The sequence below is a fragment of the Lutjanus erythropterus genome, chromosome 14 (assembly GCF_056507025.1).
Source record: "Lutjanus erythropterus isolate fLutEry1 chromosome 14, fLutEry1.hap2, whole genome shotgun sequence".
Lineage (NCBI taxonomy): Eukaryota > Metazoa > Chordata > Actinopteri > Lutjaniformes > Lutjanidae > Lutjanus > Lutjanus erythropterus.
In genome coordinates this window covers 13,087,206-13,113,149 of record NC_139330.1, presented here as the reverse complement: position 1 = coordinate 13,113,149, position 25,944 = coordinate 13,087,206, and the positions used below count along the sequence as shown (strand labels likewise).

Genomic DNA, 25,944 nt, shown 5'->3' with positions numbered 1-25,944 from the left:
GTTTGCATCCACATGAGCTCTGTCACACTTTATGTTGCTGCAAAGTCAGTCAGCCAAATCCAAAACTGCATGGAAGTGACCCGAAACTGAGACACACAACAGTGAATGTAAATAAGTAAACAGTCATCACAGCGTCAGCCTGCGGTTTACAGCAGACTGGATCAGGTGCAACACTTCATTTTTCCACTCCTGTTATATCACCCTTTTAAGATGTTTAATAACTAGTTACAGCCAGACAGATGTGTTGGTGAGTCAATATTGGCCTATCACAGATATAAAGAGTTGAAGTCCCTCACCTTCCAGTTTGTCCCACGGGACCTTACTACAGAGAAAATATTAACAGTAGTTTTTAGTTAAATTTTTCTAGCCTGTTTGAATCGTGTCACAAATTACACATATGATGCTTGTCAATTTAAAAGGTAATTTTCCAAGTCAAGTAATTTTATGTGGACCCCAAGAAGACTAACAACCAGAGGCTAATGGGGATCCAAATAAAGAATCCTTGTAATATTATCTTACTAGAAGTGTTTTATCCAGCGACTCCTGTTTATCAAGTTGAAAGAGAAAGAACAAGCAAGATCTGTCATTCATGTGACTTAATTACACCACTTAAAACACAGACGTCGTAGCTTCAGCGGCTAACGTTAGCTTATGGAGGGAGAGAGTCATGATGTCACACAAGTGTTTCTAACTGCATGTCTTTACAGTCTGATACTTAAACAGTTTTATAACAAACAGTGACTTTCTTAACTTAAAATAATCTTTTAAACTGGCAATGCCATCTGTTTGACTCATGCTATATTTCAAACGGTATATAAAAAAAATAATTGTCCTTCACCATTAACAACCATTCATACTTTTTCCTTGCTTAGATCTCATGGTGGGCCTTCAGAATGGAGGGAGAGACATCGCCTCTCTATATCAGTCTATATTAGCTGCAGGTATGCAAACTTGTCACCTTTCGATGAAATTGGTTTTAAAACCAAAATAGGTCACCTACATGATTTGTGCAGATAAAATAAGAAATATTGGCGGTTGAGAGCCCATTAATAGTGGAGCATGAACATCTGATGCTGATGCATAGCACAGCCAATCAGCTCTCTATAATCACAGTACAGCGTGAGCTCAGAACGTCAGCCTGTGACCCGCTATGTGGAAAAAGCCGGAACAAAGTTGCTACACGTAGCCTGAGGTAAAACATCAAAGTGTAGGAAAGAGGAATTGTTTGCAAACTAGCTAACATAAGCCATGTTTCCGCCGCAGGAACTTTGACTAGGAACTAGGAACCTTTGTGCATGCATTTCCACTGCAGGGGCAAGGGTCTAAATTACGATCTGGAGACATGATTTTACCCACCAGAAAGTCTCTGCTCAAAGGTAGCACTTTCCAAAAGTACAGGACTTTTTTGCATGGGGCTTGCAGCTTTGAGTCTTTCTGATTTGTAGATTACTCACAGCATTTTCCTAAAAATTGCACCCATAAACCAATACATTTTTTGTTCATTATGTTGCATTATATTAACATGGAGTTAGAACAGGACGCATAGAACAGGACGCAACATTATTCAATAGTCACTCACAAAAATTACATGTAAAAACAAGCTTCGCTTTTTCATACGTCAACAGAGTTATTTGGCTAATCTTTGTGGGTCTTTGGACCGCAGTGAAAACACAGACAACAACAGGCTGAGGAGACCTTTTAGTTCCTGACAAGTAGTTTCTAGGACTAAAAGTTCTGTGTACTTTGGGTGGAAACGTGACTATTATTGTTAACAACTTGAGAGCAGTGGCAGTAACCTGGATGTTATATAACAAATCAAAATCACACATCTCTCTTTGTGCAGCAGTTAGTTTTTACATTAGCAAGTCTATCCTCCATTCAACATGTTGGTCATGAAAGCAAAGGATACACCAGAAAAATTAACAAGACAGCTGGACATTTTTCTAGCTTACAATCACTAACTAATGATAGCGTTAAGGTTTGATTTTATTTTAGTATTCTCTTGTGTTGGTCAATATCAAATTTAGACTGTCATAGCCAGAAAAACACTCATTTTGATCTAATAATAAGGTGTTAATTATCTGGTCCATGCTTTGCTATCGTCCTTGAAACACAGTTTTGTTCTGTTTTCTTCTGCTTATGGAAAAAGAGCTACGCCATGCATGCATACAGGATGTAAACATTAATTATTCATTAATACTTAGTACTTTATTTTCATTGTCTTGTCATTCTCATAGCTTATGATAAGCAACATAAATAAGCATTTAGAAGCATTTAGGAGCTTATTTTAAAGGGTTTGTTTTTTCTGCTCATGCCCCAGTTTGAATGCCAGCAACTTGTTTTCCAAAATTACATTTCTGACAGAACATAATGCAAATTGTTTTTTGTTTTGTTTTTTACTTATATAGGCAGCATTTATGTATTTTTTAAAAATCCCTTTTATTAATTTAAGATTAATATATATGCTCTACTTGTGCTTGTATTTATAGTTTTTTAAAATCATTAAAATAAAAGTGAAAGTCTTTGCTGTTTCAGTGACCTGATGCCATTTTGGACATTAAGGTTTATTACTAAACTGTAAAATATGCTCCCACCATTTCAAATTTTTGCCACAGGTGTTTGATAACCACATTTGAGGAATCACAGCAATATCAGCTTATGCATCGAAATATTTTTACTTTCTAGTATTGTTATTTGCATTGGCCTCAAAACTTAGTCTAAGTGTCAGTCTCACAGTCGCGTCATTAAAACCACAGAGTGATGGGTGTACTGCCTGAAATCACTCAAAGAAATATAAATTGTGGATTAATATTGATGGAATTTCTAAATAAATAATGAGTTACACCCCTGGTTTGGCTAAAATAAGTCACCTCTTATTCTCAGACATGTCCTGTCATTATTATCTCATATGAATATCTGCTGGAGTGGATCTTTGCTGTAATTACTGTGTTTCAAATTACTAATGCAGCTGAAGCTTATGGGCTTTTTGCTGCCCCGAAATGTATAAATTCACAGCTGATTAAGTTACAGGAGTTTATACTGAATTTCCCAGGGCAAGTTGTGGTTATACAGAATTTACCTTCCACTGTTTTCTCTGCTTGTGACTGTTTTTTCCCATTATCCCGCTGTCCTCAGGCCCCACGGCGGAGCTCTTATCTCAGGAGAGGCTGTGTGTGCTGGATTGCTGAGTCACCTTTCGTGGGAGGCTGCCCTTATCTCCTAAGAAGCACAACATTCAGGCAGTTGGTTGCAAAAGGAGGAACTTTGGGCAGGAGCACTGTGGCCTGCTGTGTCTTCACAGCCATATTACGGATTGCAGCAATGCTCACCGACTTCCTCAAAGCCTCTTGCTGCTGCCGCTTTGTCTGTGAGGTCAGGAGCTGCAGCTTCAGGTGTGAAAAAGCTGCATGATGAGCAGCTGAGGCCAGAATGCTCAGAATGCTGGAACTAAAATGTGACTCAGCACTATCAGCGAACGCAGAGGGGTCCCATCATGACTGTGATGTTCCATGACCCAGAGATACTGTCCCGTACCAGTGACACAGCAGCTTCAACTTGTAATAGGGCTGAGAAGCAAAATACTGTGAGGACAATGATTCAGCCAAGGTTTTAGAGAAGTTACTACAGAGGTGGGATCAACATCATCATCCTAACGTCTGACCTTTACAACCCCAATTCGAAAGAAGTTTGGACGCAGTGTAAAACGCAAATAAAAACAGAATGCAACGATTTGCAAATACTTTTCAACTTCTATTTAGTTGAATACAGTACAAAAAGCAAGATATTAAATGTTCAAACTGATCATCTTTATTGTTCTGTGCAAATAACACTCATTCTGAATTTGATACCTGAAGTGTGTGTCAAAAAGTTGGGAAAGCAGCAACAAAAGCCTGGGAAAGTTATGGAATGCTCAAAAAAACACAAGATGGGTAAACAGGTTAATTGGTAACAGGCTGTTCAAAAGCATGGATGGGGTGAGGTTTACCACTTTGTAAAAAACTGCACAAGCAAACACATAGTTTCAAGGAATTTATGGATTTCACCATCTATAATTCATAATATCATCAAAAGAGTCAGAGAATCTGGAGAAATCTTTGCAGAGAGGGCTGAAAACACTGAACGCCTATGAACTTTGACCCGTAAGGTGGCACTCCATTAAACACTGCATTAAAAACCCACATAATTGTAACAAGGATACTTAAAGGCACCAGGACATTTGGGAAAACATTGCTATTAAAAATAGTTTGTCACTGCACCTACAAATGCAAGTTAAGACTGCAATGCAAAGCAAAAGTCAGATATCAACAACATCAACAACAGAGATGCTGCAGACTTCTCTGGGCCTGAGCTCATCTGAGATGGTCTGACGCAAAGTGGAAAAGTGGGCTGTGGTCTGACGAGTCCACATTTATAATTGTGCTTGCGAATCACGGACATTATGTCCTCTGGATTAAAGAGGAAAAGGACCATCCAGACTGTTACCAGCACTAACTTCAATAGACAGAAATCTGTGGTGGTGCGGAGGTGTGTTAATGGCTGTCACTTCTGTGAAGGCCCCGTTAATGCTGAAAGGGACATAGAGGTTTTGGAGCAACATATGCTGCCATCCATATCTCTATGTCTTTTTCAGAGATGTCCCTGCTTATTTCAGCAAGACAAATCACTGAGCACCTTAAATTCAACTTTTTAAAAATATGTTGCATCATCAAATTCAAAATGAGTGTTATAAAAACCAATAAAGTTAATAGGGTTGAACATTACATACCTTGTCTTTGTACTGTATTGTGTACTGTATTACTGTGTCCCAACTATTTTGGAAAACTAACCCTAACCCTACAAATTGAAGCTGATTTCTGCTTCAGTGTTATATGAGATTACTTAATTCTGCAGCATTTACAGTTTTATTACATGTGCAGGCTGTAATCCACGGCTACAAATCAAACTAAACATAACTCTCTGCTCCTTTGGGTTAATCCACAACCTGAAGCAAGCCATGTTGCTGTAATTAATATCATTACCTGGCAAGTCTCAAAACATCATCAGGAGATGTAGCCGGTCGACTACCGAACAAAAGGCTCTGGCTGGTTCTTATTTCATGGATCTTTAAGCAGTATTCACTGTTTCACATTTGGAAGCATGAGCAGCATGTAACCCTTAATTGGTTTCAACACCTTAATAAGTCAAAGACGTTCAAGGCTGATAATCACATTAAATAGTCCAATTTATCTAAAAAGTCAATTGCAAACTGAAAAACTCTCTTTCTTTAGGAATGCATTATGCTGTGAGGATGTCAGAGTAAATTAAATTCCCCTCTGCACACTAAAGCATCTATTTCCTTATGGTAATTATCTGCTGGAATAGACGTGTCACTAGAAGGAGTCAGGCATGCTTGACATTTAGCCTTTTTATGGAGAGGCGATGAGTAAAAATTAAGATGAGGAAAAGGAAATTAATCTCCAGCCCAGGCAGGCATTGAGAGATCCTGGAGGATAGTGGCTGAATCAATCATGATGTTTGTGAGCCTGTTTTGAAAAGCAGCCGGTGATGAGATTCAGACCACAGGCTGGAAAATCTGAGCAGGAGGAGGAGGAGGAGGAGGAGGAGGAGGAGGGGTACGCTTCTTTAGCAAATAGAGTTATGATTGCTATGAGAAGGTTTATTGGTTTTAAACACAACAGCAAACATACAAACTTGGCTACAACGACAAGAAACAATTCAACGTTATGGGACAAACATAATTTTTTGCTGAGTTACATGACAAGATTGATGCCACAGAAAGTCAAAAGTGCTTTTAGCTTTGGATCCACGGTGACAAACACAATTTCATCATGGGTCACTTCAACATGATGATGAAGGGCTGGTTGTAAAAGTCATAAGATTGTCAAAAGTACTGATACTTCAATACAATTTCAATACCGGACGTTTTAAATAATACTACACTAAAATTTTATAGTATTGAAATTACCAAAGATATTAAAAACATGATCAGTGCTCATTCATTGTATTGCACAAATTATATTCTTTGCGAGTTCTCATGAGTCACGTAAAAGAAGTGCTGGACCTTGAGTTTGATGCATTATTACTACAAGTCTAATTATAAAAAAATGAATATTTTTCTTTTTCTTATACATTTTAATGATAATTTAAATGAATGAATCTTAAAGCTTTTCACAGACCCCCCCTGGCAGAATGCGATGGACCCCTGGGGGTCCCTGGACACCATATTTGACAACATCTGCTTTAGAGGTTGTGCTTGGTAGCTTTTGTTACCTTTACACAAGAGCTAAGCTAACAATTTATTGCCTCATCTAATGTAGGTTGGAAAATAATAAACGTCTCCGGGACATATTACCTCATAGTTATGTCAACGAAAAAAGGAGAAATGTGACTGATGGTAAACGTAGGCAGACTGCTTTTTAAAATCACATATTGTTTCATATTCCTACATGTTAAAGGACCAGTGTGTAGGATTCAGTGGTATCAGCGATGAGCATGCAGATTGCAAACACCTCGTCTCTCTCTCTCCCCTTCTACACGTGTAGGAGAATCTATGGGAGCCGCGAAACTTGTGAAAAACATGAAAGGTCGTAGAGCCGGTGGTTGGTTTGTCTGTTCTTGGCTACTGTATAAACATGGCGGTGCAACATGGCCTCCATGGATGAGGACCTGCACCGTTTGTAAATATAAACAGCTCATTCTAAAGTAAAGCAAACACAACAATTCTTATTTTCAGGTGATTATACACTGATGAAAACATACTCTACCATATTCTGCCAATAAATCCCCAAATCTTACATACTGGGCCTTTAACTACAGATGACCTGACATGGAGAGGACTTCAAGTTGTTTAAAGGCACATTAGATGAAGTATGTAAACTAAAGGAACAAATAATGCAACTCATTTTTGTTGCTGAGTTACATGTTAAGTAATAAAATAACTTTTTCAGTAAATAATGAGTATTTGATAATCCTATCTAATAAAAGATGTCATTGAACTGCATTAAGGGAAATGCAGCTCCAATGTTTTTTGAGTTTGACCCCCTACTAGAGACTAAACGTTAGTATATGTCAGTATATCTCAGCCTTTGGTGCTTTGATTTTGACCATATTTTTTAAAATGTGTCTCTTCTGAGTCCTGAAACGTCACGGTAGAGCAGTACTTTGTCCTATCTGTTGATTTGATGATTGTTGCCTTGCTGTTGTTTATTCTCCACAGGAACTCTCTTGTCTATGTAGCACAGGCTGCGTTCGTATCTGCATATTTGTCACTGCTTTTTACTCTTAACATCTGTGCTTTCAAAGATTGCCTGCCTGGGGACAACAGATTAAAATGAGCCTTTCTGGCATTATTTAAAGACAATAAGATCATTTAATTGAAATGTGGATTAGAAATGTGATCCGTAAATGATAACACAACTTCAGCTCCTCACAGAATCAGTCGTGTATTCAAGTGAAAATCCTTGTGAAATGTAAATCTAAACAAAATATAGATGAAGAGAAACAGGAAAACCAGCTCATCCCTATTTCCTGTCAAAGCGCGAAGCTGCACAAACCACAGACATAAAGCTATAGCTGGCAGACACCTAATAATGTTGATTTGCATTACAGTCACATCTACAGAAAAATAACACCTCTAATTGAAGTGTGCCACACGGACTGCAGACTGTGTTTAAAATGTGCTTCCAGAGCAGATTAACTTCAGTTAACACCAACATGTTATTTAAACTATCTACTGTATGTGCCTTTGGTTTTATACTGTTAAATATGTAACATTAGTGCAGAAAATCCGTACTTCCCTAAATATTTTTTTCTGTATGGTCCCTTTCTTCTTTGCCCTTTATGACAGAAACACAGTGTGTGTGGACTGAAACACACACACACACACACACACACACACACACACACACACACAGTGAGCCAGTGAGTGAGTCAGTGAGAGAGCGAATGTTTAAAAGGACAATGCAAGAGCTCACTACCCAGAGTTAGAAAACCACTCATCTAAATCAGGGAAATTATGATAATGGGGCATCTCATTATTCTCCAACTCTCTCCGAATCAGTCACTGACATCACATCATTATAGACGTATTCATATAAACAGATTGGATGGCATAAAAAGAAGGCTGACACCTTCAAAACTTTCTCATCTGCTTTGTCTAACGTCTCCTCGTGTGTTTGTGTGTGAGGCAGGAAGCGCAGCTCTCAGGAAGGGGTTGCAGGGGGTCGTCGTGGTCACCGTGCGGGACAGAGGCGCTGCGCGGCCGAAACTGGGACTCCCTGATTCTTTGATCGTCCTGTGAAAGTACCATGATTTTCAGTGAGTAAACTGTTATGGAAGCGAATTGCTGCCATAAGTTCAGTTTCTGAAAAAAGAAAAAAAAAGACTGAGAAAACAGCATTATAATAAAGTAGTGTTGTGTTGCATAGAGGCCCTGGCCTAAAAAAAACATCCCTCGGATGAAAGACAAACATCAGTTTTTGTTGGGGTTTTTTGCAATAAAAAATAAAAATTGTAATAAAAATATGATCTGTTTTACTAATCATATTGCAACTGCACTTTCAGTCAAATAATCATTATATGACTTTTTTACCATTTCGTGCAGCCGTAGTCACATTACAACAATATAAGTCACACCATTATACAACATTTTACGTTATACCACGATAAATAATGTATCATTATTCAAAAGGTTTGGTCAAAGTAAGAGGCTACAGTGCAGGTTTTTCTTCCTCTCCTGTTTTCTGAGTGGGTAGTTAAAGGAACTATTCATAAGAAACTGTATTTCCACTTGTGTTTTTGTGATCAGAGTTACAAAATTATAGAATGAGTAACCTCATGTGACTAATATATAAACATAGTAGAAATTTAGGATACAGAAATGGGTGTATCTCAGAAATCACATGGAGTGAAATGTTTGGTACCACTGGATTCAATACAATAATCTGTGCTTTGACACAGTGTACATCTGACATTTTGCATATCAGTGAAATGAATGTTTTCATGTAAACACAAGTCTTGATAGATTCCACATTTCTAACAGAAATTGTAAATAATAATAAATATGTCGATCAGTATTTTCCAAATGTGGACGTCCTCAAATGTTTTGTTTTGTCCACAACCCAAAGATATTCAGTTTTCTGTCATAGATAACTAAAGAAACCACAAAATCTTCACATTTAATAAGCTGGAAATTGAGAATTTTCTTTTTTTTTTCTTAAAAAATATCTAATTAATCGATTATCAAAGAGGTTGGCAATTATTTTTATCGTTGACGAATATGCAATTAATTGTTGCAGCCCTACCTGCAAGCAAAACACTCTAAATTATTTTTGGATCAAGTAAAAATCTAAGAAACCAACAGCAATCTTCAAATAACTAAGACTGCTACAGACTGCCACTTAAAAAATACCCACAAGGCACTTGTGTAATGAGTGAGCTTTGGCAAGCAGAAATCCCGAGGACGTCTGACCGTTGCAGCTGACAGTTAATCAATCCAAGTGCTTGTCTTTTTTCTGTTTTGAGGAAAAAATATGGGAGGCCAGCCTAATCAGCAGAGGAAACAGATCTCAGGGGGTGTCGGGCTCCAGGAAAATGGATCTAGGTTGTGAAAAACCACGATTACCACGAGCTGCTCTGGATTCAGCCATCTGGAGATGCCTGCTCCAAAAGCCGGTAAAGTTCGCTAAACTGGGGCCCAACTAGGAAACAGGTTTACACTTCCTTAACAGACAGCCAACACTCCCAGAGCGGAGGGATGTTTACTCCACAGAGTGAGAGGTGTGCGCTGATGTTATCACAGTTAAGCTGGCTTTTTCTTTTTTTTTCAAGGTGTTACGTTTCTAAACCAAAATATTTTCTGTTGCTTTTGATGCCATTTAATAAAACCATAAATCTGCTGTGAAATCTCCTCCATGCAACAATGTTATTTTGCCCTTAAATTAACCTTCTTGTCATTTTCTCCCCAGTTTTCCAAGACTTCCAATTTCCCTCCTGTCTGTCTGTGGGAATGACATCCGCTGTTTTTTAATCTCTGTCTCAACATTTCCAATTACTGTAGTCTTTACCAACTGACCATTAACTTGTATGTCACCAGCCCACTCATCCACAACAGTAAGATGCACATTTAGCTGATGCAGATACTTGAAGCTTAAAGTGATGCCTCTCAAATACACACAGGCACTAAAAAAGAAAGGAAGCTAAAAATAAATCCAAACAAAATACAAACGAGAGAACATTAATTGCTAATTAGAGTCATTTTTCACACTGTATTCATCTCACATGCCTATTTTTCAATAACACCGTGCGTATCACTATTTGTTCTCATTTTATGCTTGTTTATTTGTCTTAAAAACAGATTTCTTGGTACGAAAGAACTGGTTTTGTTATTTGTACCTTCAGAACTGAATAAGACAGAAGTGCCACTGTGCACTCTCATTCTTCTTCAAAATGATTTCGCCTCAAAGATGTTTTTCTTCAAGAGGTTAAATTGTGAATAAATGAGCTCATGGTGAATCTCTGTGAGGAGTTATCTGGGCGCTGTTCGGTCAAGATTCAAAGCAGTCGGATTCAAAACATGCTGACGAGACATCAGACGGCTGTCTCATCTTGTGCAGTGACTGTCATGAAGGTTGAACTTTTTTTTTTTTTTTAAATGACTGCTCGGCTTTGTTCTCTTTAAAAAGTACTATGAAAATGTAGAATATGCAGAGAATTGTAATACATTCAATGTACTAATTCATAACATGAAAATGATATGTCATCAGAGTTCAAGGAAACAAGCTGAGCTGAAATACCGGCTTCTCCGACAACAATGCAACAGCCAGCATGTTCTCCTGGAATGACTGTTTTAATGTGCCTGTTTCACATTAATCAGAGTTCAAATTAATGCAGACTGTTCACTCAATGAGTAAGTGTCTGTGTAGGAGTCATGAGAAATTATTAATAATCTTTTAGACGGAGTATTTCTTTATAATGGTTAAACTGAGCAACTTGTTTATTTGAGTCTGACAGGCAGTGAGACAGGAAGTCACTGAAGTCAAACTCCAGTGTGTTTTAACACCTGTTTTACATTAACAGAATTGAAACAGCTGATCAACTTAAAGCGCAGGACTCATCGTCGCTTGACAGCATTAAAATATAGGCAGCCTGCCTGAGCTCAGTAAACTGTATATTAAAAAGGATTTCAGCCTAATTAATATACCTTTTATTGCTCCAAATCACTATTTGCGCTGTAGTATTCATTTTTTTAATGCTACAGTCTTACATATTGCTCCTTTAAATTAAATACCAGCTGAAAAAAACGTCTCGAACATCAGGCCCTCATTGTCCCTCAGTCCTCCATCGACATTTTTTTTTCATTCCACACTTGACAATGTGTCGACATGTTGGGGACGGAGCGCCTTTCAGGAAGACAAGTGACTACATGGTCTGAAGGGATGGCAGGAAAAATTTCACTCTTTTGCACGTTTAAATACAATAATTTGACTATAAAGGGGTTTCATCTTCTCTGCCTCACGTCTACATTGTACAGTTGGGCTAATTTTCACAGTAGCGTTGTGGTTAGGATGACCAGACTGCACAACATTTTCGTCTGTCACTCCACGTCCCTCACCATGTCACACTTTTTCATTGGCTCTAGTTTTCAAAGGTCAAACTACTGCAAAACAGGGACTTCTCTAAAATCTGGCTTTTATCCAGTGGCTGTGTGGAAAGCAAAGAAGGCTGTCATTATCAGGCTGTGTTGTTTGATGTCAATCAAACTGCACACACACGGGTCAGCTGCTGGTTAACCTGCACCCACAGCTCAGAATGGACTTTTTTTCCCTTCAGTGTCCTGCAACTGTCCTAAATTCTACTTTCAAGTGTTGCAGACTTAAAAACCATTATCCCAAACTGACATTCTTTTTCTGTCATTCTACATAATAAATTTAATTTCATAATTTTGTCTCAGTAACTTGCATCAGATCACTGACTCACTCTAGTCTGCCATGGAAGTTCTGCTAGTTGTTTCTTCACTTACATCTGAACAACAACAACAAAAAAAAAGAGAAATCATCCAGGTTGATTTACTGTTCCCTGTTTATTTATTATACAGTTTGATCAATAATTTCATCACTGCAAACTGCAGTGCAAATGATTGCTTCTGACAGGTAAATGGCAACTGAAATTTACATGCACACTCTGAACATATCTCATAGTAAACAATTTTATTTTATTATTTATTTTTAAGTGTGTAAGTGATGTTGCTTGGGGTTTGTGCCGGTGCCCCCTCATATTTCTCAAAAACAGCAAACAATTAAAATAATATATATTCCATGGCACATAAACATATTAATTTAATTTGTGATGATATCCCAGATTGGTCCCAGACACGATATCTTTGTGTCCCAGGTGCTGTTTTTATTGTCCCTGGGACAATGGGACATCCTTAATTTTGTAACCTTCTGTTCAGCAGGGAAAACTGCGACTCACCACAAAGTCACAAGTTATGTAGATTTAGCCCAGAATATGATGGAAACTACCACAATAAAAAGGAAATGTAGCTACGCCACAGTCTGGGGAAACTGTTTATTTATTGTCTATTGTGTGTTACTGAATCAACCAGAAGGCAAACCATAGAGATGTTACATGCTGAGGGGAAGAATAGAAATGTTCATTTTTTAAGAAAAAAAGAAAAAAAGAAAAACATTTTAGGCTGCGGCTCAGCAGTGGTAAAGTGTACCTTAAAAACATATTCTTTGGTTTGCTGGGATTTGGTTACCCTGTTGGTGCTCAGTGAAGAGTTTGTAATGTGATGTAAAATGAGGGTCTTGGATGTTTTTTAGGAACATAAACACTTAAAATTCACAGGCAATGGACACAGGGACTTTTTTATGAGTGTAAGAAGCCAAACTGAACAGCTTGGATCAATGCATTGACTTAGGGCTGCACCTAACGATTATTTTTGATTAATCAGACGATTATATTCTCGATTAATCATTGTTTGCCTATAAAATGTCAGAAAATGGTGAAAAAAGTTGATCAGTGTTTCCCAAAGTCCAAGACGACGTCCTCAAATGTCATATTTTGCCAAGAGCTCAAAGATATTCAGTTTACTATCAGAAAGGAGTAAAGAAACCAGAAAATATCCACATTTAAGAACCTGAAATCTGAGAATTTAGACTGTTTTTACTTGAATTACTCCAAACAATTAATCGATTAGCAAAATAGTTGTTGATTAATTTCATAATTGATTAATAACCAATAATTTGTTGCAGCTCTATGTTGATTTAAACTGAGATTTCTGCGCAGTAAAAAAGATCTGAATGAAAAGCAAATTAAAAGAGTGCTTAATTCTTATGTATTTCATTTAACAAATGTTTCAAAACTATTAGATTTTCCTTGGTGGTGGTGTTTTACTACCCTTACAGCACAGCGTTGCCCTGAGGCAACATAACAATTGATGGAGGAGATAAGACTGACAGTTTTGATCACTGATACATTATCAGAGAGCCCTAATTTTCTGAAAGAAGTGCAATGAAATGATTTTTTTTTTTTAATGAAAAATCATAATTTGTGCAGTAGTTGCTTAAATTATTCATTTCCTCAGTATAACCTACTGTAATCTTGGTATTAATGGTGATTACTCTGAGCTGTATTTAATTTTCAAAGGGAGTGCAGTAAAATAAGAGCACATCTGTATGGTGAAGTGAGAATATAACCTGAGGCATGTTGTCAGTGGAGTGCATTAGAGCGCCCTCTAGTGGACATTCATGATCATTCCCGTCCAATGTCTTAAACCCACATAAGAATAACGTGTACTGGGGTTATGAGAAGTGCTGGGAGAGAAAAGCCTCAACAGAATATCAAGAGAATAGAAAAATATTACAGATTTGAAAAAGACAGTGGCTTCATGAAGTGAGCGTGAAGACTCACCCAAAGGAGTGAGCAGGGCCGCAGACAGCTGGGACACAGACCACAGCGTCAGCAGCAGAGTTGGCGTACAGAGCCCTGCCTGTATATCCAGGGATGGTGCTTCGGCTGACACAAATCAGACGTTTACACATTATTTATCAGAATCTGTTACAAGCAGATGAGTATGACCACGTGAGAGGAATTTCAAAAGGTTAACACCTGTTTCAGAACCTCCAGAGTGTAATAAAATATTGCAAGTGCAAACAACAAATTTAATGCAGAACAAATGGAGCTCATGAGATCCAGAGAAGACTATGTGTGTGTGTGTGTGATAAAGGTGTGTCTTACTGTGCTGTAGGCGTGTACGAGGGCACGATGCTCCTCTTCAGGGTCAGAGGGTGAAAGTCTTCATCCACGTTGTCAATGTTATCCATCACCTCAGAGCCGATCGTACCACTGCAGATACACGAGAGCACAAGGTTAAAGCAAGGTCAGCTCTGAGGAAACACGTCTGGGAATAAGATTGATGAGCTGTTAACATAACACATCACTGCTCAAAAGTTTTGAATCGCTTCTTATATTGGTGGTTTTCTTCTTTCCTTTAATAATGGCTGTTTTAACACTGATAAAAAAATTCTCCAAAGGAATAATAATTAAACAATTAAAACTTCTCACAATGTTTTACGACAGGGCATCTGCGATCCAGTTTCAATGAGATAAGATAAGATAGTCCTTTATTAGTTCCCCAATGGGTATATTTGCAGTGTTACAGCAGCAAAGGGGATTTAAAAAAATATGAAAGAAGCATCAATATCAAGCAATAAATTATAACAAGTGACAGAAACAAGAGGAAGCATAAAAAATGGGAAACAATATATATAATAAAAAGAAGACAGAGACTCCAACAGTTGAATTTACATCAACTAGAGTGAATGGAATAGTGTTCACCCTATATGAACCCTCTATTTCTATTTTGAAGGTTTAAAAATAGCTTTGATTGTGCAACGCGCCTGTCAATTCCAGCTTGTTATAGGCACTATTATGTACTTGAACAGGAGCCTGAGCCTGTTTGCATAAAACCACTATGACTGCCTTTAATGCTCATCTAAGTATGCCTTTGAAAAAAAAAATGAGTTGCATAAAATTGCCATAAGGACTTCCTTAGGATATAGGAAGAGAAAGCCCTTTGATCTCTAAGTGTTTGCCTTCAGCTGCTGAAAGGAGAAACATGGAAGACACTAAAATTCAAAAATGAGTACTGCAGTCCAAATAGTGAATTGGAGCCATAAATGGTATATTAAATAGGTCGAATCTCAACTGAATAATTGATCTATTGTTGAAGTGAGTTGTTTCCCCCCTGCCCCCTCCTCTCCAGACTCACTGGATGCAGGAAAACTGAACAGGAGCACAGACCACGTTATGCTTTGACTCTGACAAGGGACGATGAGTCCTGCACTGTAAGCTGATCAGCTGTTTATAACTGTCTGTCAATGTAAAGTTCAGCCTGTCATCCTGAAAACAAAAACCCACTGCTCTGAAAGTACACCCCCTGAGTTCAGTGACTGCTTGACAGACTCCACTGACATATGGCTCAATTTAACTGTTATAAACATCCAATCCTCTGAAACGATTATTGATGACAGACACTGACTCATTCGGTGAATATTCGGCCTTGATTTTTACTGTATGTAGAGTGAATAAACATGAAACATGCAAACAAAACAGTCATTCTAGCCTGGAAAGTGAGTTTCAGAGGAGACCATGCAAGCTGTAGTGTTGTTGCAGTTTCATTTCAATTCAACATTAGCTTCCTTGATCTCTGATGATATATCAGGGTCATTTTATGATGTAGTACAGTAAATATATCACGTATTTCTCCTTTAAATGTCCCCTTTAAATGTTACTATAAAATCCCGAGTAACCATTTTCTTCCAAAAGTTTTATGAGACCCATACCAATGTCTTAAAGTGAAACAATTTGAATCTGAATTTATGGTAATTCTAGAGGAGAAGGAGAGACCAAGATACATTTTTTGGGACGGGGAAAACTCACCGGACACCATGAATGATGTCCAGCTTGATAGACAGTAAAAATTTGACTTTAGCCAAACATTAACATGAATCTGTCTCATAAGTATTTGTTCATGACTTCATCTGCAGTTCATTTCACAGCAGATTTCTCATATTGATTTCGTTTTGCCACTTGGGTGTATTTGTTATGGCTGCATTAAACTTATTTTGGATTATGTCCCTGTGCTTTCCCTGTTCTTCGAGAAGAACAACAGTCTCATCTTCTGTTCAGCTTGGCTTCATTTTTCTTTTTGTTTCTCTTTGTTGTCAAGTAGGATTAAAGGATGGTTATGTTAGTGAGGCGTTACCATGGTAACTGAAGTGCATGTGTGCTTTATTACAATCAGTATAAATAACTAGTGAGAAATAACTATTGATAAAGCAAGCAATATAAAAAAGAGGAAATATAAAAAACAGGGAATAATATGTACAATAAAAACAAGAAACAGACTCAGCAGCAGCACATTTTAAATATTGATATTACACAGGATGAAATGAAATTATCCTTCTATACTATTTCTATTTTGGTGTTTGAAGAATAGCTTTGCTAACTTATTTTGGATTATGTGCTCATGCTTTCCGTATTCTTTGAGGATCACATCTTCTGTGCAGTTTGGCTTCATTTTTCTTTTTGGTTCTCTTTGTTGTCAAGTAAGATTAAAGGATGATTATGTGATGATTATGTGCTTTATTACGACAGCAACTATTGTGACAGGCGAGGAAACAACATAAGAGGCTTTATGAAACGCTCCTAAGTGAACTTCTCAGCTTTGGGAAATATTTTGCTTGAGAGACAAACTTAAAGCTACTACAAGGAACTTTCATATGAACAAAAGCAGCAGTGTTTCTTCCATGGTAACAACAAAATATAACACCCAAAGTGCAATAATCTCAATAAAAATCCCCTCCTGCTTCTTTTTAACTGTCTAATATACAACTCACTGTAACTCTCAGTAGGAAAATACAAACACAGGCTTGTTTTGTCTGATTTCACAGAGAATCTGACCCAGTGGCAGCCATTGAAACAACTACGTCGTAGCAGCCGATCTTCTCACTGACGGTCTCATTAACTTATTTATGTCATATAGAGCTGTAGCTTTATAGTTTAGAGAATATTACAGCTCCAAGACAAAACTGACAGAAGTGCACAACTCTGGGAAAAAGTGGCATTTATAAATCTGTTTGTTGTGGCATTGATTTATCTACACACAGCACAGTTAGGCTTCCGATATATATTAACTTGCACAAAACTCTGTCAGATAAAAAATCGATGAGTCAGACTGACCAGACCAACATATTAAACTAAACATCGCCTCTGCTCCTGCACTCACTCTGTTACCAGAGGATGGAGAGGGGGGACTGCAGGTTAATAAGGAGGAAGCATTTTGGTCATTTTCCCGCGTCAAATCACCTACTGCTCAGGGATACCTTTGTCTCTTTCTGCCAATTTAATTGCCAGTCTGATTAAAACATTGTGCAGCAAATTGTTCTCCATGTATAAAACATTACTTTACAAAATAACAAACAAGGACAAAAATTACAAATTAGTCCTCTCAGCCATCTGACTGTGACAAATCAAACTTTTGTGGCTGGTGATTCTGAACTTTTCAACGGTGGTGACGTCTCGAACATGAAGAACTCACGTGTACAGAGGGATCTGGCCTGACCTCCGACTTCCACTGCAGCTGCAAACAGGAGAAGGATGATGTTAACTTGAAGCCGTTGATCATCATTAAAGTAAAAGACAGAAGCAATCGGTTTCTTACAATGAAATTGGTTTCTTGGCATCATTCCTCGCGCGAAGCTGCTGTCTGTTCCACTCAGCTCCGACGGACTTGGAAAGGACAGTAACAACAGATCTTTTAGCTGAATTTATCAGGCACCTTTGATCTAAAGATAAAAAGAAACTAAAATAATCTAAATGTGGTTAGCAGGAAAAAAAATTATTAAGCTCAGTTTTCAGCTCTACTTTGATGACTTTCTTTTTATTCCCATCAGGCTTTAGATACACAGACAATACATTACATTACAATACTGGATCAATTTGTTATATTGTTGTTATGTACAGTGATATATATATAGAATATCACTGTACATAACTGATGGCAAATGTGCTTCATTAGGGACATAAGGGGCACATTCAGGGACGGAAAATATGGGAGGGATAGGGGATTCGGATCCCCTCTTTCTGGGAAAAACAGACAAATTTTCTATACTATAACTATATATTTTAACATAACAAAAATATACTCTGGAAGCACTTGTGCTAATATAGTTTAGAAAGACATTTTTAGGTTTACAATATCAGATGTGGACATTTTTGGTGTCCGCTTCAGGAATTCCTCATGGGAAAAGTTTCTGCTTATTGTCCCCACCAACATTAAATTAAGTATCCACCCTCAGAGAGAAAGAAATGCAGAAAAATGACTTCTGACACATTTATCCTTTTCAACATAAAACAAATAGACCTCTGTGCTCAGGTTGGAAGGAAAGTTTGTCTTTTATTTTTACAGTAATTATGTTCAAGCAACAAAGATTGATTTTCCTTGTTAGTAAATTACTCCCTTGAAGGCCACAATTGATTAATTACTTCGGCACTACAGTTCAATTTCCTTCAGACAGTTGAAGGAACAGATGGAGGAAAAGAAAACAACTCAGCTCCAGCTTTGGCCGTGTTTGTCAGTGTTTCTTCTCACCTGCCACAGCTGAGGTCGACTATTGTAGCGCTTCGATGAGGGCCGCTCACTCACTGGGTTGGCCATTTTCTCCAGGGTTGTTTCAGGTGCCTTCAAGCGCCGCGGTAACTTCGTGTCCCAACCAACTTCCTCATAGCTCCTGCACACGGACGGGAAATTGCAGCCATTTAACATCAGAACCAAGTGTCTTGAGTGTAATTGATTAACTTGATTCCCAAAAGTTATTTGCTTTAATTTGAATTCTTAACCAGCCCCCTTTGTAGCACGAAGTATACTAGACAGCTTATTAACTGAGGAGCTAATTCCTCCCCGAGGCTTTAAGCAACTGGCTACAGTTCATCTACATCATTTCATTGAGCAGCAATTAACGCAACGGGAGCACACACTGTTCCCTGATGCCATCACTGGAGCACAAAATCAAACCTAGTCATTCTCAATAACCCTCAAAGCAAAATGACAGTGTGTGTGTGTGTGCGTGTGTGTGTGTGTGGACTGCAGATAATGAGTTATGTGGGAGGTGAGCTTTGTTTAGCACCATTGTTATTGAAATGAGACAATTAAAGGTCACTGTGGTCTGACCTCTGTGTTGCAGAAGAGTTGTAGAAGCGTTGAACTGCCGCTGAGTTTTCCGTCCACAGTCTCGGACCAGAAGAGAAGCCATCCTTAACAAACAACATTTATAGTTTGTATCATTATTATTATTATTCATTATACTGTTGGTGGTTTCTTTTTCTGTCTGTTTGAAAGGGCAGAAAAAAGGTTAGGAGATTAGGATGCAAGATGCTAATAATCCATTAGTTCAGTTTGTGTTTCTTCTTTCTTTCTTTCTTATATTCAATATAAAGATCATGTGTATGTCTATTCATATGTATATTCTATTTAATCACCTCCACATTAAAAACCCATGTAAAAATGAAGCATCACTTCTCACTTCTTACATAAGCAGATCATCATTAGTTTTTAATAATTATTTAACACTGTCACGCCGCTAACATCAGCCTAATGATCTTACACTTGTAGGTCTTTAATGAGCCCAAAGCTGAAACCAGTCTGCACAAATTCATCTTAGTCAAAGTAATAATCTTGAAGATTTTTATCTAAATATATAAATGTGTCACTATCTCTGCCCACTGATGAGAAGTATTGCAATAAATGTATATATTAATAGATTTGCAGCATAACAAACTGGGTGTCTCCCTGAGAAAATTATTAAATTAATGATTAATTAAATTATTGTTACTGAAAACTGAACATTTCCTTCTGCTGCAGCTTCGTATTTAAATCATTTAACTGGCAAAACACAAGCTGACCCTTATTATGAAATAATCACCAGTCAGCAGGCATTTTTGGCATTTTCTGACAGCAGATCAGTTTGAAATATTATAGGGAGTAATGGAGCAAGAAGGAGCAGCCACAGTGAGCTGTTAGGTGAAGAAATGCAGGCGACAGGAGACACCCAACTTCTCAGTGAAGTAACCAATCCCTCTCATTATAGCCGTTCACAGACTCATGCCGTGTGCAGCATAAAATCAGATCGCTGTTGCTCACAGAATGATGGAAAAAAGGCCAATTACTGCAAGACCTCTTCATTAAAATTAGCTTGTTTTGCTGCCATCAGAAAAACACATTTGCTGTTACCACCATTAACAAGGTGTCGCCAAATCAACCAGGACTGGAATCTTATAACTTTAACACCCCTGTGGTAATTAACGGTGTCTACAGACTATCAGCAATTTCATATATGGGCTATGACAAGAGTCAGTGTGCATAATCAGTGTGCATCATCCATCTGCGCCTCTATAGTGGTGAACAATGAAACAAAGCAAGAATTGAGTCCTGGCAATACTGATATTAATGTGTATGGGAAAAAATGGGGCACCTTTTACAAAGTGAGCTTGAGGTAACGCTAACTACGCTAAAATAGCATATATGAACACGTGTGCATGGTGGCGGCTTTTGATGTGATCTGCCCTTGTCCACCGACATACACTACATTCCTATTGGTTGATGAGTAGACGTAAGTCACAGCAACAGTCACGTGAGATGGTTATCCATTTTCCTGACACTGTCAGACTTCTGACCTGGGCTATCATTGGTTGAAAGGCTGTGACAACGTTTTTTTCACGTAGACCATCTTTAGTCTGGGACCGCCCCGACTCAAAGTAAATAAATAATGAGATTAAGATAGAAGATTTATCTAATAGATGTGAGGACATATGAGTCAATAGCTGCCGTTTGCAGCTCTGTGATGCTGTACTTAGGCACAGCAGTAAGCTACGAAGCACTCAACACAAAGTACAGCTGAGGCTGATGGGAATGTCATCAGTTTTGCGTAAAACAACCTATAAGAAAAAGTTCAGTTTTGACATGATGACAGTTGAAAAATGAAGGGATCACCAAAGTAATTAGAATTCATCCAATAGGGAGCATGAATGTGTCCAGTTATTAAGACATTTCCCTAAAAGACCACAACACTGAATAATCACTAAATCAAGAGATCACCAAAAAAAAAATCTCAATTAGAGCGCCTGATTAAATAAAGATTCAATTTTAGAGGACCGGATGAATCCCCACAGAACCATGAATATCTGTGCCAGATTTCATGCCAATCCTTTTAATATCTGTTGAGAAATTCAGTCCCTGGAGCCACAGTGCTCGCGTGCATAAAAACACAAAAGTTCAGTCAGCTAAAACAAAAGTCAGACAAAACTCCAGATATATTCTCCTCCAGTAAGTGAATCTGAATGAGTCAATCAAACAATGTGATGTTTGCACCACTCTCCTCCCACATCTCAAACTGCTTAAACACAAGCACCAATCAAGCCCGTATTCACCAGACAGCACTTAAAACTCTTCAAAATAATCGAGCACTGTAAAGCTTATCTAAACCACAATACTTTATGTTGATTACATCAATTAGCAGACACCGAGACAAATTAATAGAAATAATAATAAAGCATGATTATGTCCTCACAGTGAACACCTGCCCACATAACAGTGGGATGATGTGCTGCTTTAGCATGTGTGCAGAGACCCAGAGGGAGGTATGTGTTAATGGATTACTCTATCATGTTTAATATGTGTTTGTGTTGCGATAGAGAAGTGATTAATTCACCAGTGATGTGATGAAATTTAATAATAACTCATTTGTCTGGAAGCTGAGCCGGCATTAGTTCAAACAAATCTTTTCAGTGTCATCGCAGCAGTAAATTGAATATATAAATCAGTGAGTGTTTATGTGCTCAGAGAGTTTAACAGGCAAAATGAAGGAACATGAAAACCTGTTGGAGCTCATACAGTGTAAACAGGGAGAATATGAATACTATTAGGTAAATAAGTGTTGTTTTGCAAAGTAGTTCAGCAGGAAAGCCCACTCAGTCATCACCCACCTGAGGTGCCGTGTGTTTATCAGGGAAGCTGCTGGGTGAACTTGTTTTAGTCGGCGTCCTCGGTGAGCGTGGCTGAACTTCAACAGCATCAGTTGAACCTGAGGACGACGCAACAACAGTTGAATCTGTGTGAAGCAGGCAAATTGTGAACTATATTTACACAGGAGTAGACTTAACTCCTTTCAAGGCCAGATTACCCTGCGAGGGGGCCCCAGGGCAAAACTCAGATATTGGTCCCCACATTCCTCGCACACTCTGTGAATTCTGTATGAATCCCGTTGCCTTTAGGTAATGATACAGAGCACACGACAGACTACAAATAACAGCTTAATAATTCAGTGTTAGAGAAGCAGATACCAACGAGCAATCAACTTATTGATTACTAACTGCCCCTGGTGTGTTATGCGTCCGTTTGTTTGTGATAATTTGACCAAACAGAGATGCAACATATAAGCACAGTATAAGATGAAACGGTAAATGTTCTGTCTTTGCAATGAGTTTTTTCTGAAGATAGACAATAAGCCCACAGTGTGAACCCAGGTTTAAAAAAAGTATTAAATTAGATTTAAAGGTAGAATCAGTGGGTTTTGTCTGAGCTGTTCATAAACACACCAGTTGATTGTTGAGTCTCATTCCCAGGACATCAAATACCAACATTTTTGGTTGGTAAAACATCCAAATAGAAAGATAATGAGAAAATAAAGAAATACAAGTATAGAGGGCAGGATCTTTGCAGACATAGACACCACCACACACTGGTAATGGGTCATAAGTGCCGATGGTAAGGGATTATGTTTAAAGGGGCCCCTGGATGGCTCAGTTGGTAGAGTGTGCGCCCCATGTGTGGAGACTGTGGGTCCTCTGCAGCGGCCGTGGGTTCCTTCTCCTGCCTGCAGCCCTTTGTTGCGTGTCATTCCCCCACTCTCGTTCCCTGTTTCCTGTCATGTTTTCAGCCTATAATTAAAGGCTTAAAAAGCCCCAAAAATATGAAAGGGATTATGTTTATGAGTCTATACATGAATTTTCTGGGGAAATGTAGCATATTATTGTTATTAAAATTTAATGCACATAGCGTATTTATTTTTGAACAGGGAAGACCTCCAGTAAACAAACAGATAAAATGCTCTTGAATCAAGATTCACATATTTAAAACTGCAAAAACAAATGGCACATAGCAAACAGAACAGGAGATGCAGAGGGGAGTAGTAGCCTAAGAAGCTAATCAATCCACTGCTATGGACGGGATCAGCAGCAAAACATATTTTAGGCCCTTTAAAAAAGGCACATTAAAAAAAATCAGTATCACAGTAAGTGTACACTATTTGTAGAAAACATTTACTGCGTTACCTCGCCATCAGACAGCCTTTTCTGATGGGAAATCGCAGTTATATCAGCCAAACTCCACTGGCAAAATCAGTGATTTTACCGTGCAGAAAACAGGAGTTGCTGTTGTCCTGCTTCCTTAATCTTTTTGTTTGTTTGTGTTAATGTGTGACTTTGGCAAAACCAAACTAACCTTTGAGAACACCAAAATCACACAATAACACAAACTGACTAACCAGTCGAGGCAGTAGTAGACCAGCAGGTCCCTTGTTTGGTAGTTAAAATGACTGATTTCACCTCTGGAGTTTGGTTAGTCTGGAGAAAGTGATTTCTGGCTTACATAACAGGGGTTCCCAATTGAAGAAGGCTGTCTGACACCAAGACAAAGCAGTGAAATTACTCTAAATATAGTGTACTCTTAAGCTGCTAATGTTTTCATGGTTGGATCTTTGTTTAATTAACTATAATACCTTATGTTGCTGACAACATCCACAGCAGTTAATTGTTTAGATTCCATGCTGATTAATAGTTTTAAAATGTAAAAAGTACCTTAACACCTCTAGAAAATCTTAGTTTTGCTGATCACCAGCAAGATTAACTTAAATGATTAATGTTAATGTTGTGATTACAGGTGGCACAGAGCGACCTTCTCACTGCACTCAGCCACAGTGAACATTAATGCTGGGAGCCCTTTGGGGTCAAAGAGATCAACTGAGACCACACTGACTAATCTGCCAATTACTTTAATTAACCATTGTCTCCAAATGTGATAAATGCCTTTTGAGAACCCGAGGTGACCTATACTTGTCCTTAGATTTTCAATTTAATACCTCATAAGACAAGTGAAAGCTAGAAATCTTCATATTCAAGAAGTGGCGGCCAGAAAATGGTTAGAATTTTGCTGGAAATATTATTAAGATTAAATCATTAATTAACAGCAAATTAATTTTCTGTCAATCAGCAGTTAGGCCAGACTTGACCTCTCTGGAACAGATCCACAGTCCAACACTGCATAACTCTGACCAGAACTCCATATTTATAAATTTGTGGTAAAGCAGCAAAATATATAAGTATTAATATTGATATTTGGAGCAAAGGTGAATGTAATCTCCTGTTACTTTACCGTTGAGTCTTGCTCTCAGGACTGCGTCAGAGATCCTCCTGGAGTTCCAGGCCTTGTCCTCTCTCAGGTCTACACAGATACCAGAGGGGTTTGAGGCTGTTAGTGGCCTCTCTCTCAAACCTGGTGGGACCCACAGAGCAGAGGCCACATGATGGAAATCTATGAATTTGCGTCGACCTTTGACCCCCAGGTCTACTTCTGCTCCGGCGCTCAGCTGACCGCAGCAGGGATCCAGCAGGGGGATGTCGTCTCGTAAAGGAGCCAGGGTGACGTGCTCAGTGGGGGGATGAAATCTACTAAAAGGAGAGTTTGCACGTCCATCTCGACCAGCAGCAGCAGGAGCAGCCCCGTACAGACTGGAGTTCAGCCGTCTGATGACATGCAGCTCTGCAGAGAACGGCCTGGAGGGATCCAAAATGGCAGTCATTATTGCCAGGGGAGAACTTCACAGAGTGTGTGTGTGTCTGTGTGTGTGTGGTTGGCAGAGCAGGTCATAGATCTGCTGTCAGGCATAATGATGCGGTGAGCGATGGTTGCCCAGAGACCGTCTTTGTTTTGCTGCTCGGATCAAATTACCGACGTGCAGAGAGGCAACATGACCTACAGGCTGCGGAGGTGTGCAGGTCCACATACCCAGGCTCAGGGAGTAATGAATTACCTGTAACAAGATTACATAATTAGGATACAAAAAAGGTAACTGTACAATTTAAATTACATTTAAAATAAAGAGCCATAGGACCATGTGCAGTGCACACAGAATAACACTTCACGAGTCTCTCAACACCTCTCTGTTCTCAGTGAATCAGCCAATCTTGCAGTCAATTCATGGCCTCTTGCGAAAAAATGCTTCACTGGGTGGAAGTTTCAACATTTTTTTTGTCTTTATATCAGAAAAGAGGAACAACATCACAGTATGGTGACAGCTCTGCCTTTAGCTGTGAAAATACTGTCATCGTCCAAGAGCTCAACATCTTATTTAAAGAAACATTTACCAGCTGCTAAAGTCAACTACACAGACCAACTGCTAACACCAGCTACACCGCTAACCTCTCAATACTGCCACTGGAATAAGTTTAAGGTTGTTTACTTTAAGTGTGAATGTGAAGTGTGAACAGCATACCCAACAAAGTTATTTAAAGCATAATTACCGCTATTAATCTGTTGTAGATGTGCATTCGGGCATAAGGAGGGAATAGCTGAACAAACAATTATCAAACCTAACAAAGAACATAAAACTTTATATTAGGCCGTCCCTGTATTTGACAGCCATCAGTTTATAGTCCTTTAATATTTAATACTATTATAGATAATCAGTAACTGTATCAGAATACATTTTTAAAGTAACCCTCCCAACCATGCACATTTTTTAGCACAACATTTAAGTGAGAGTATTTGTTATAATAATGGAAAACAGATATAATAAACATGTCTATTTGGATGCCACACACTAA

At 38.4% G+C, this 25,944-nt stretch overlaps 1 protein-coding gene and 1 long non-coding RNA gene across 2 annotated transcripts; one reads left to right on the top strand and one right to left on the bottom strand.

Annotated features, from left to right (window-relative positions):
- Positions 1 to 3,442: 3,442 nt before the first annotated feature.
- On the top strand, positions 3,443 to 8,317 carry LOC146315288 (uncharacterized). Its single transcript, XR_014771871.1, has 2 exons — positions 3,443 to 3,629; positions 8,190 to 8,317. It is a non-coding gene; the product is annotated as an uncharacterized LOC146315288 (long non-coding RNA).
- spmip7 (sperm microtubule inner protein 7) lies at positions 7,427 to 24,920 on the bottom strand. The gene is made up of 9 exons (XM_084736529.1): positions 24,494 to 24,920; positions 22,048 to 22,145; positions 19,238 to 19,320; positions 18,659 to 18,797; positions 17,729 to 17,796; positions 17,606 to 17,647; positions 14,242 to 14,349; positions 13,915 to 14,019; positions 7,427 to 8,293 (listed from the first exon to the last, which is right to left on the bottom strand). The coding sequence occupies exons 1-9, from the start codon at positions 24,918 to 24,920 to the stop codon at positions 8,143 to 8,145; spliced, it is 1,221 nt and encodes a 406-aa protein (XP_084592655.1). The 3' UTR covers positions 7,427 to 8,142.
- Positions 24,921 to 25,944: the final 1,024 nt, after the last annotated feature.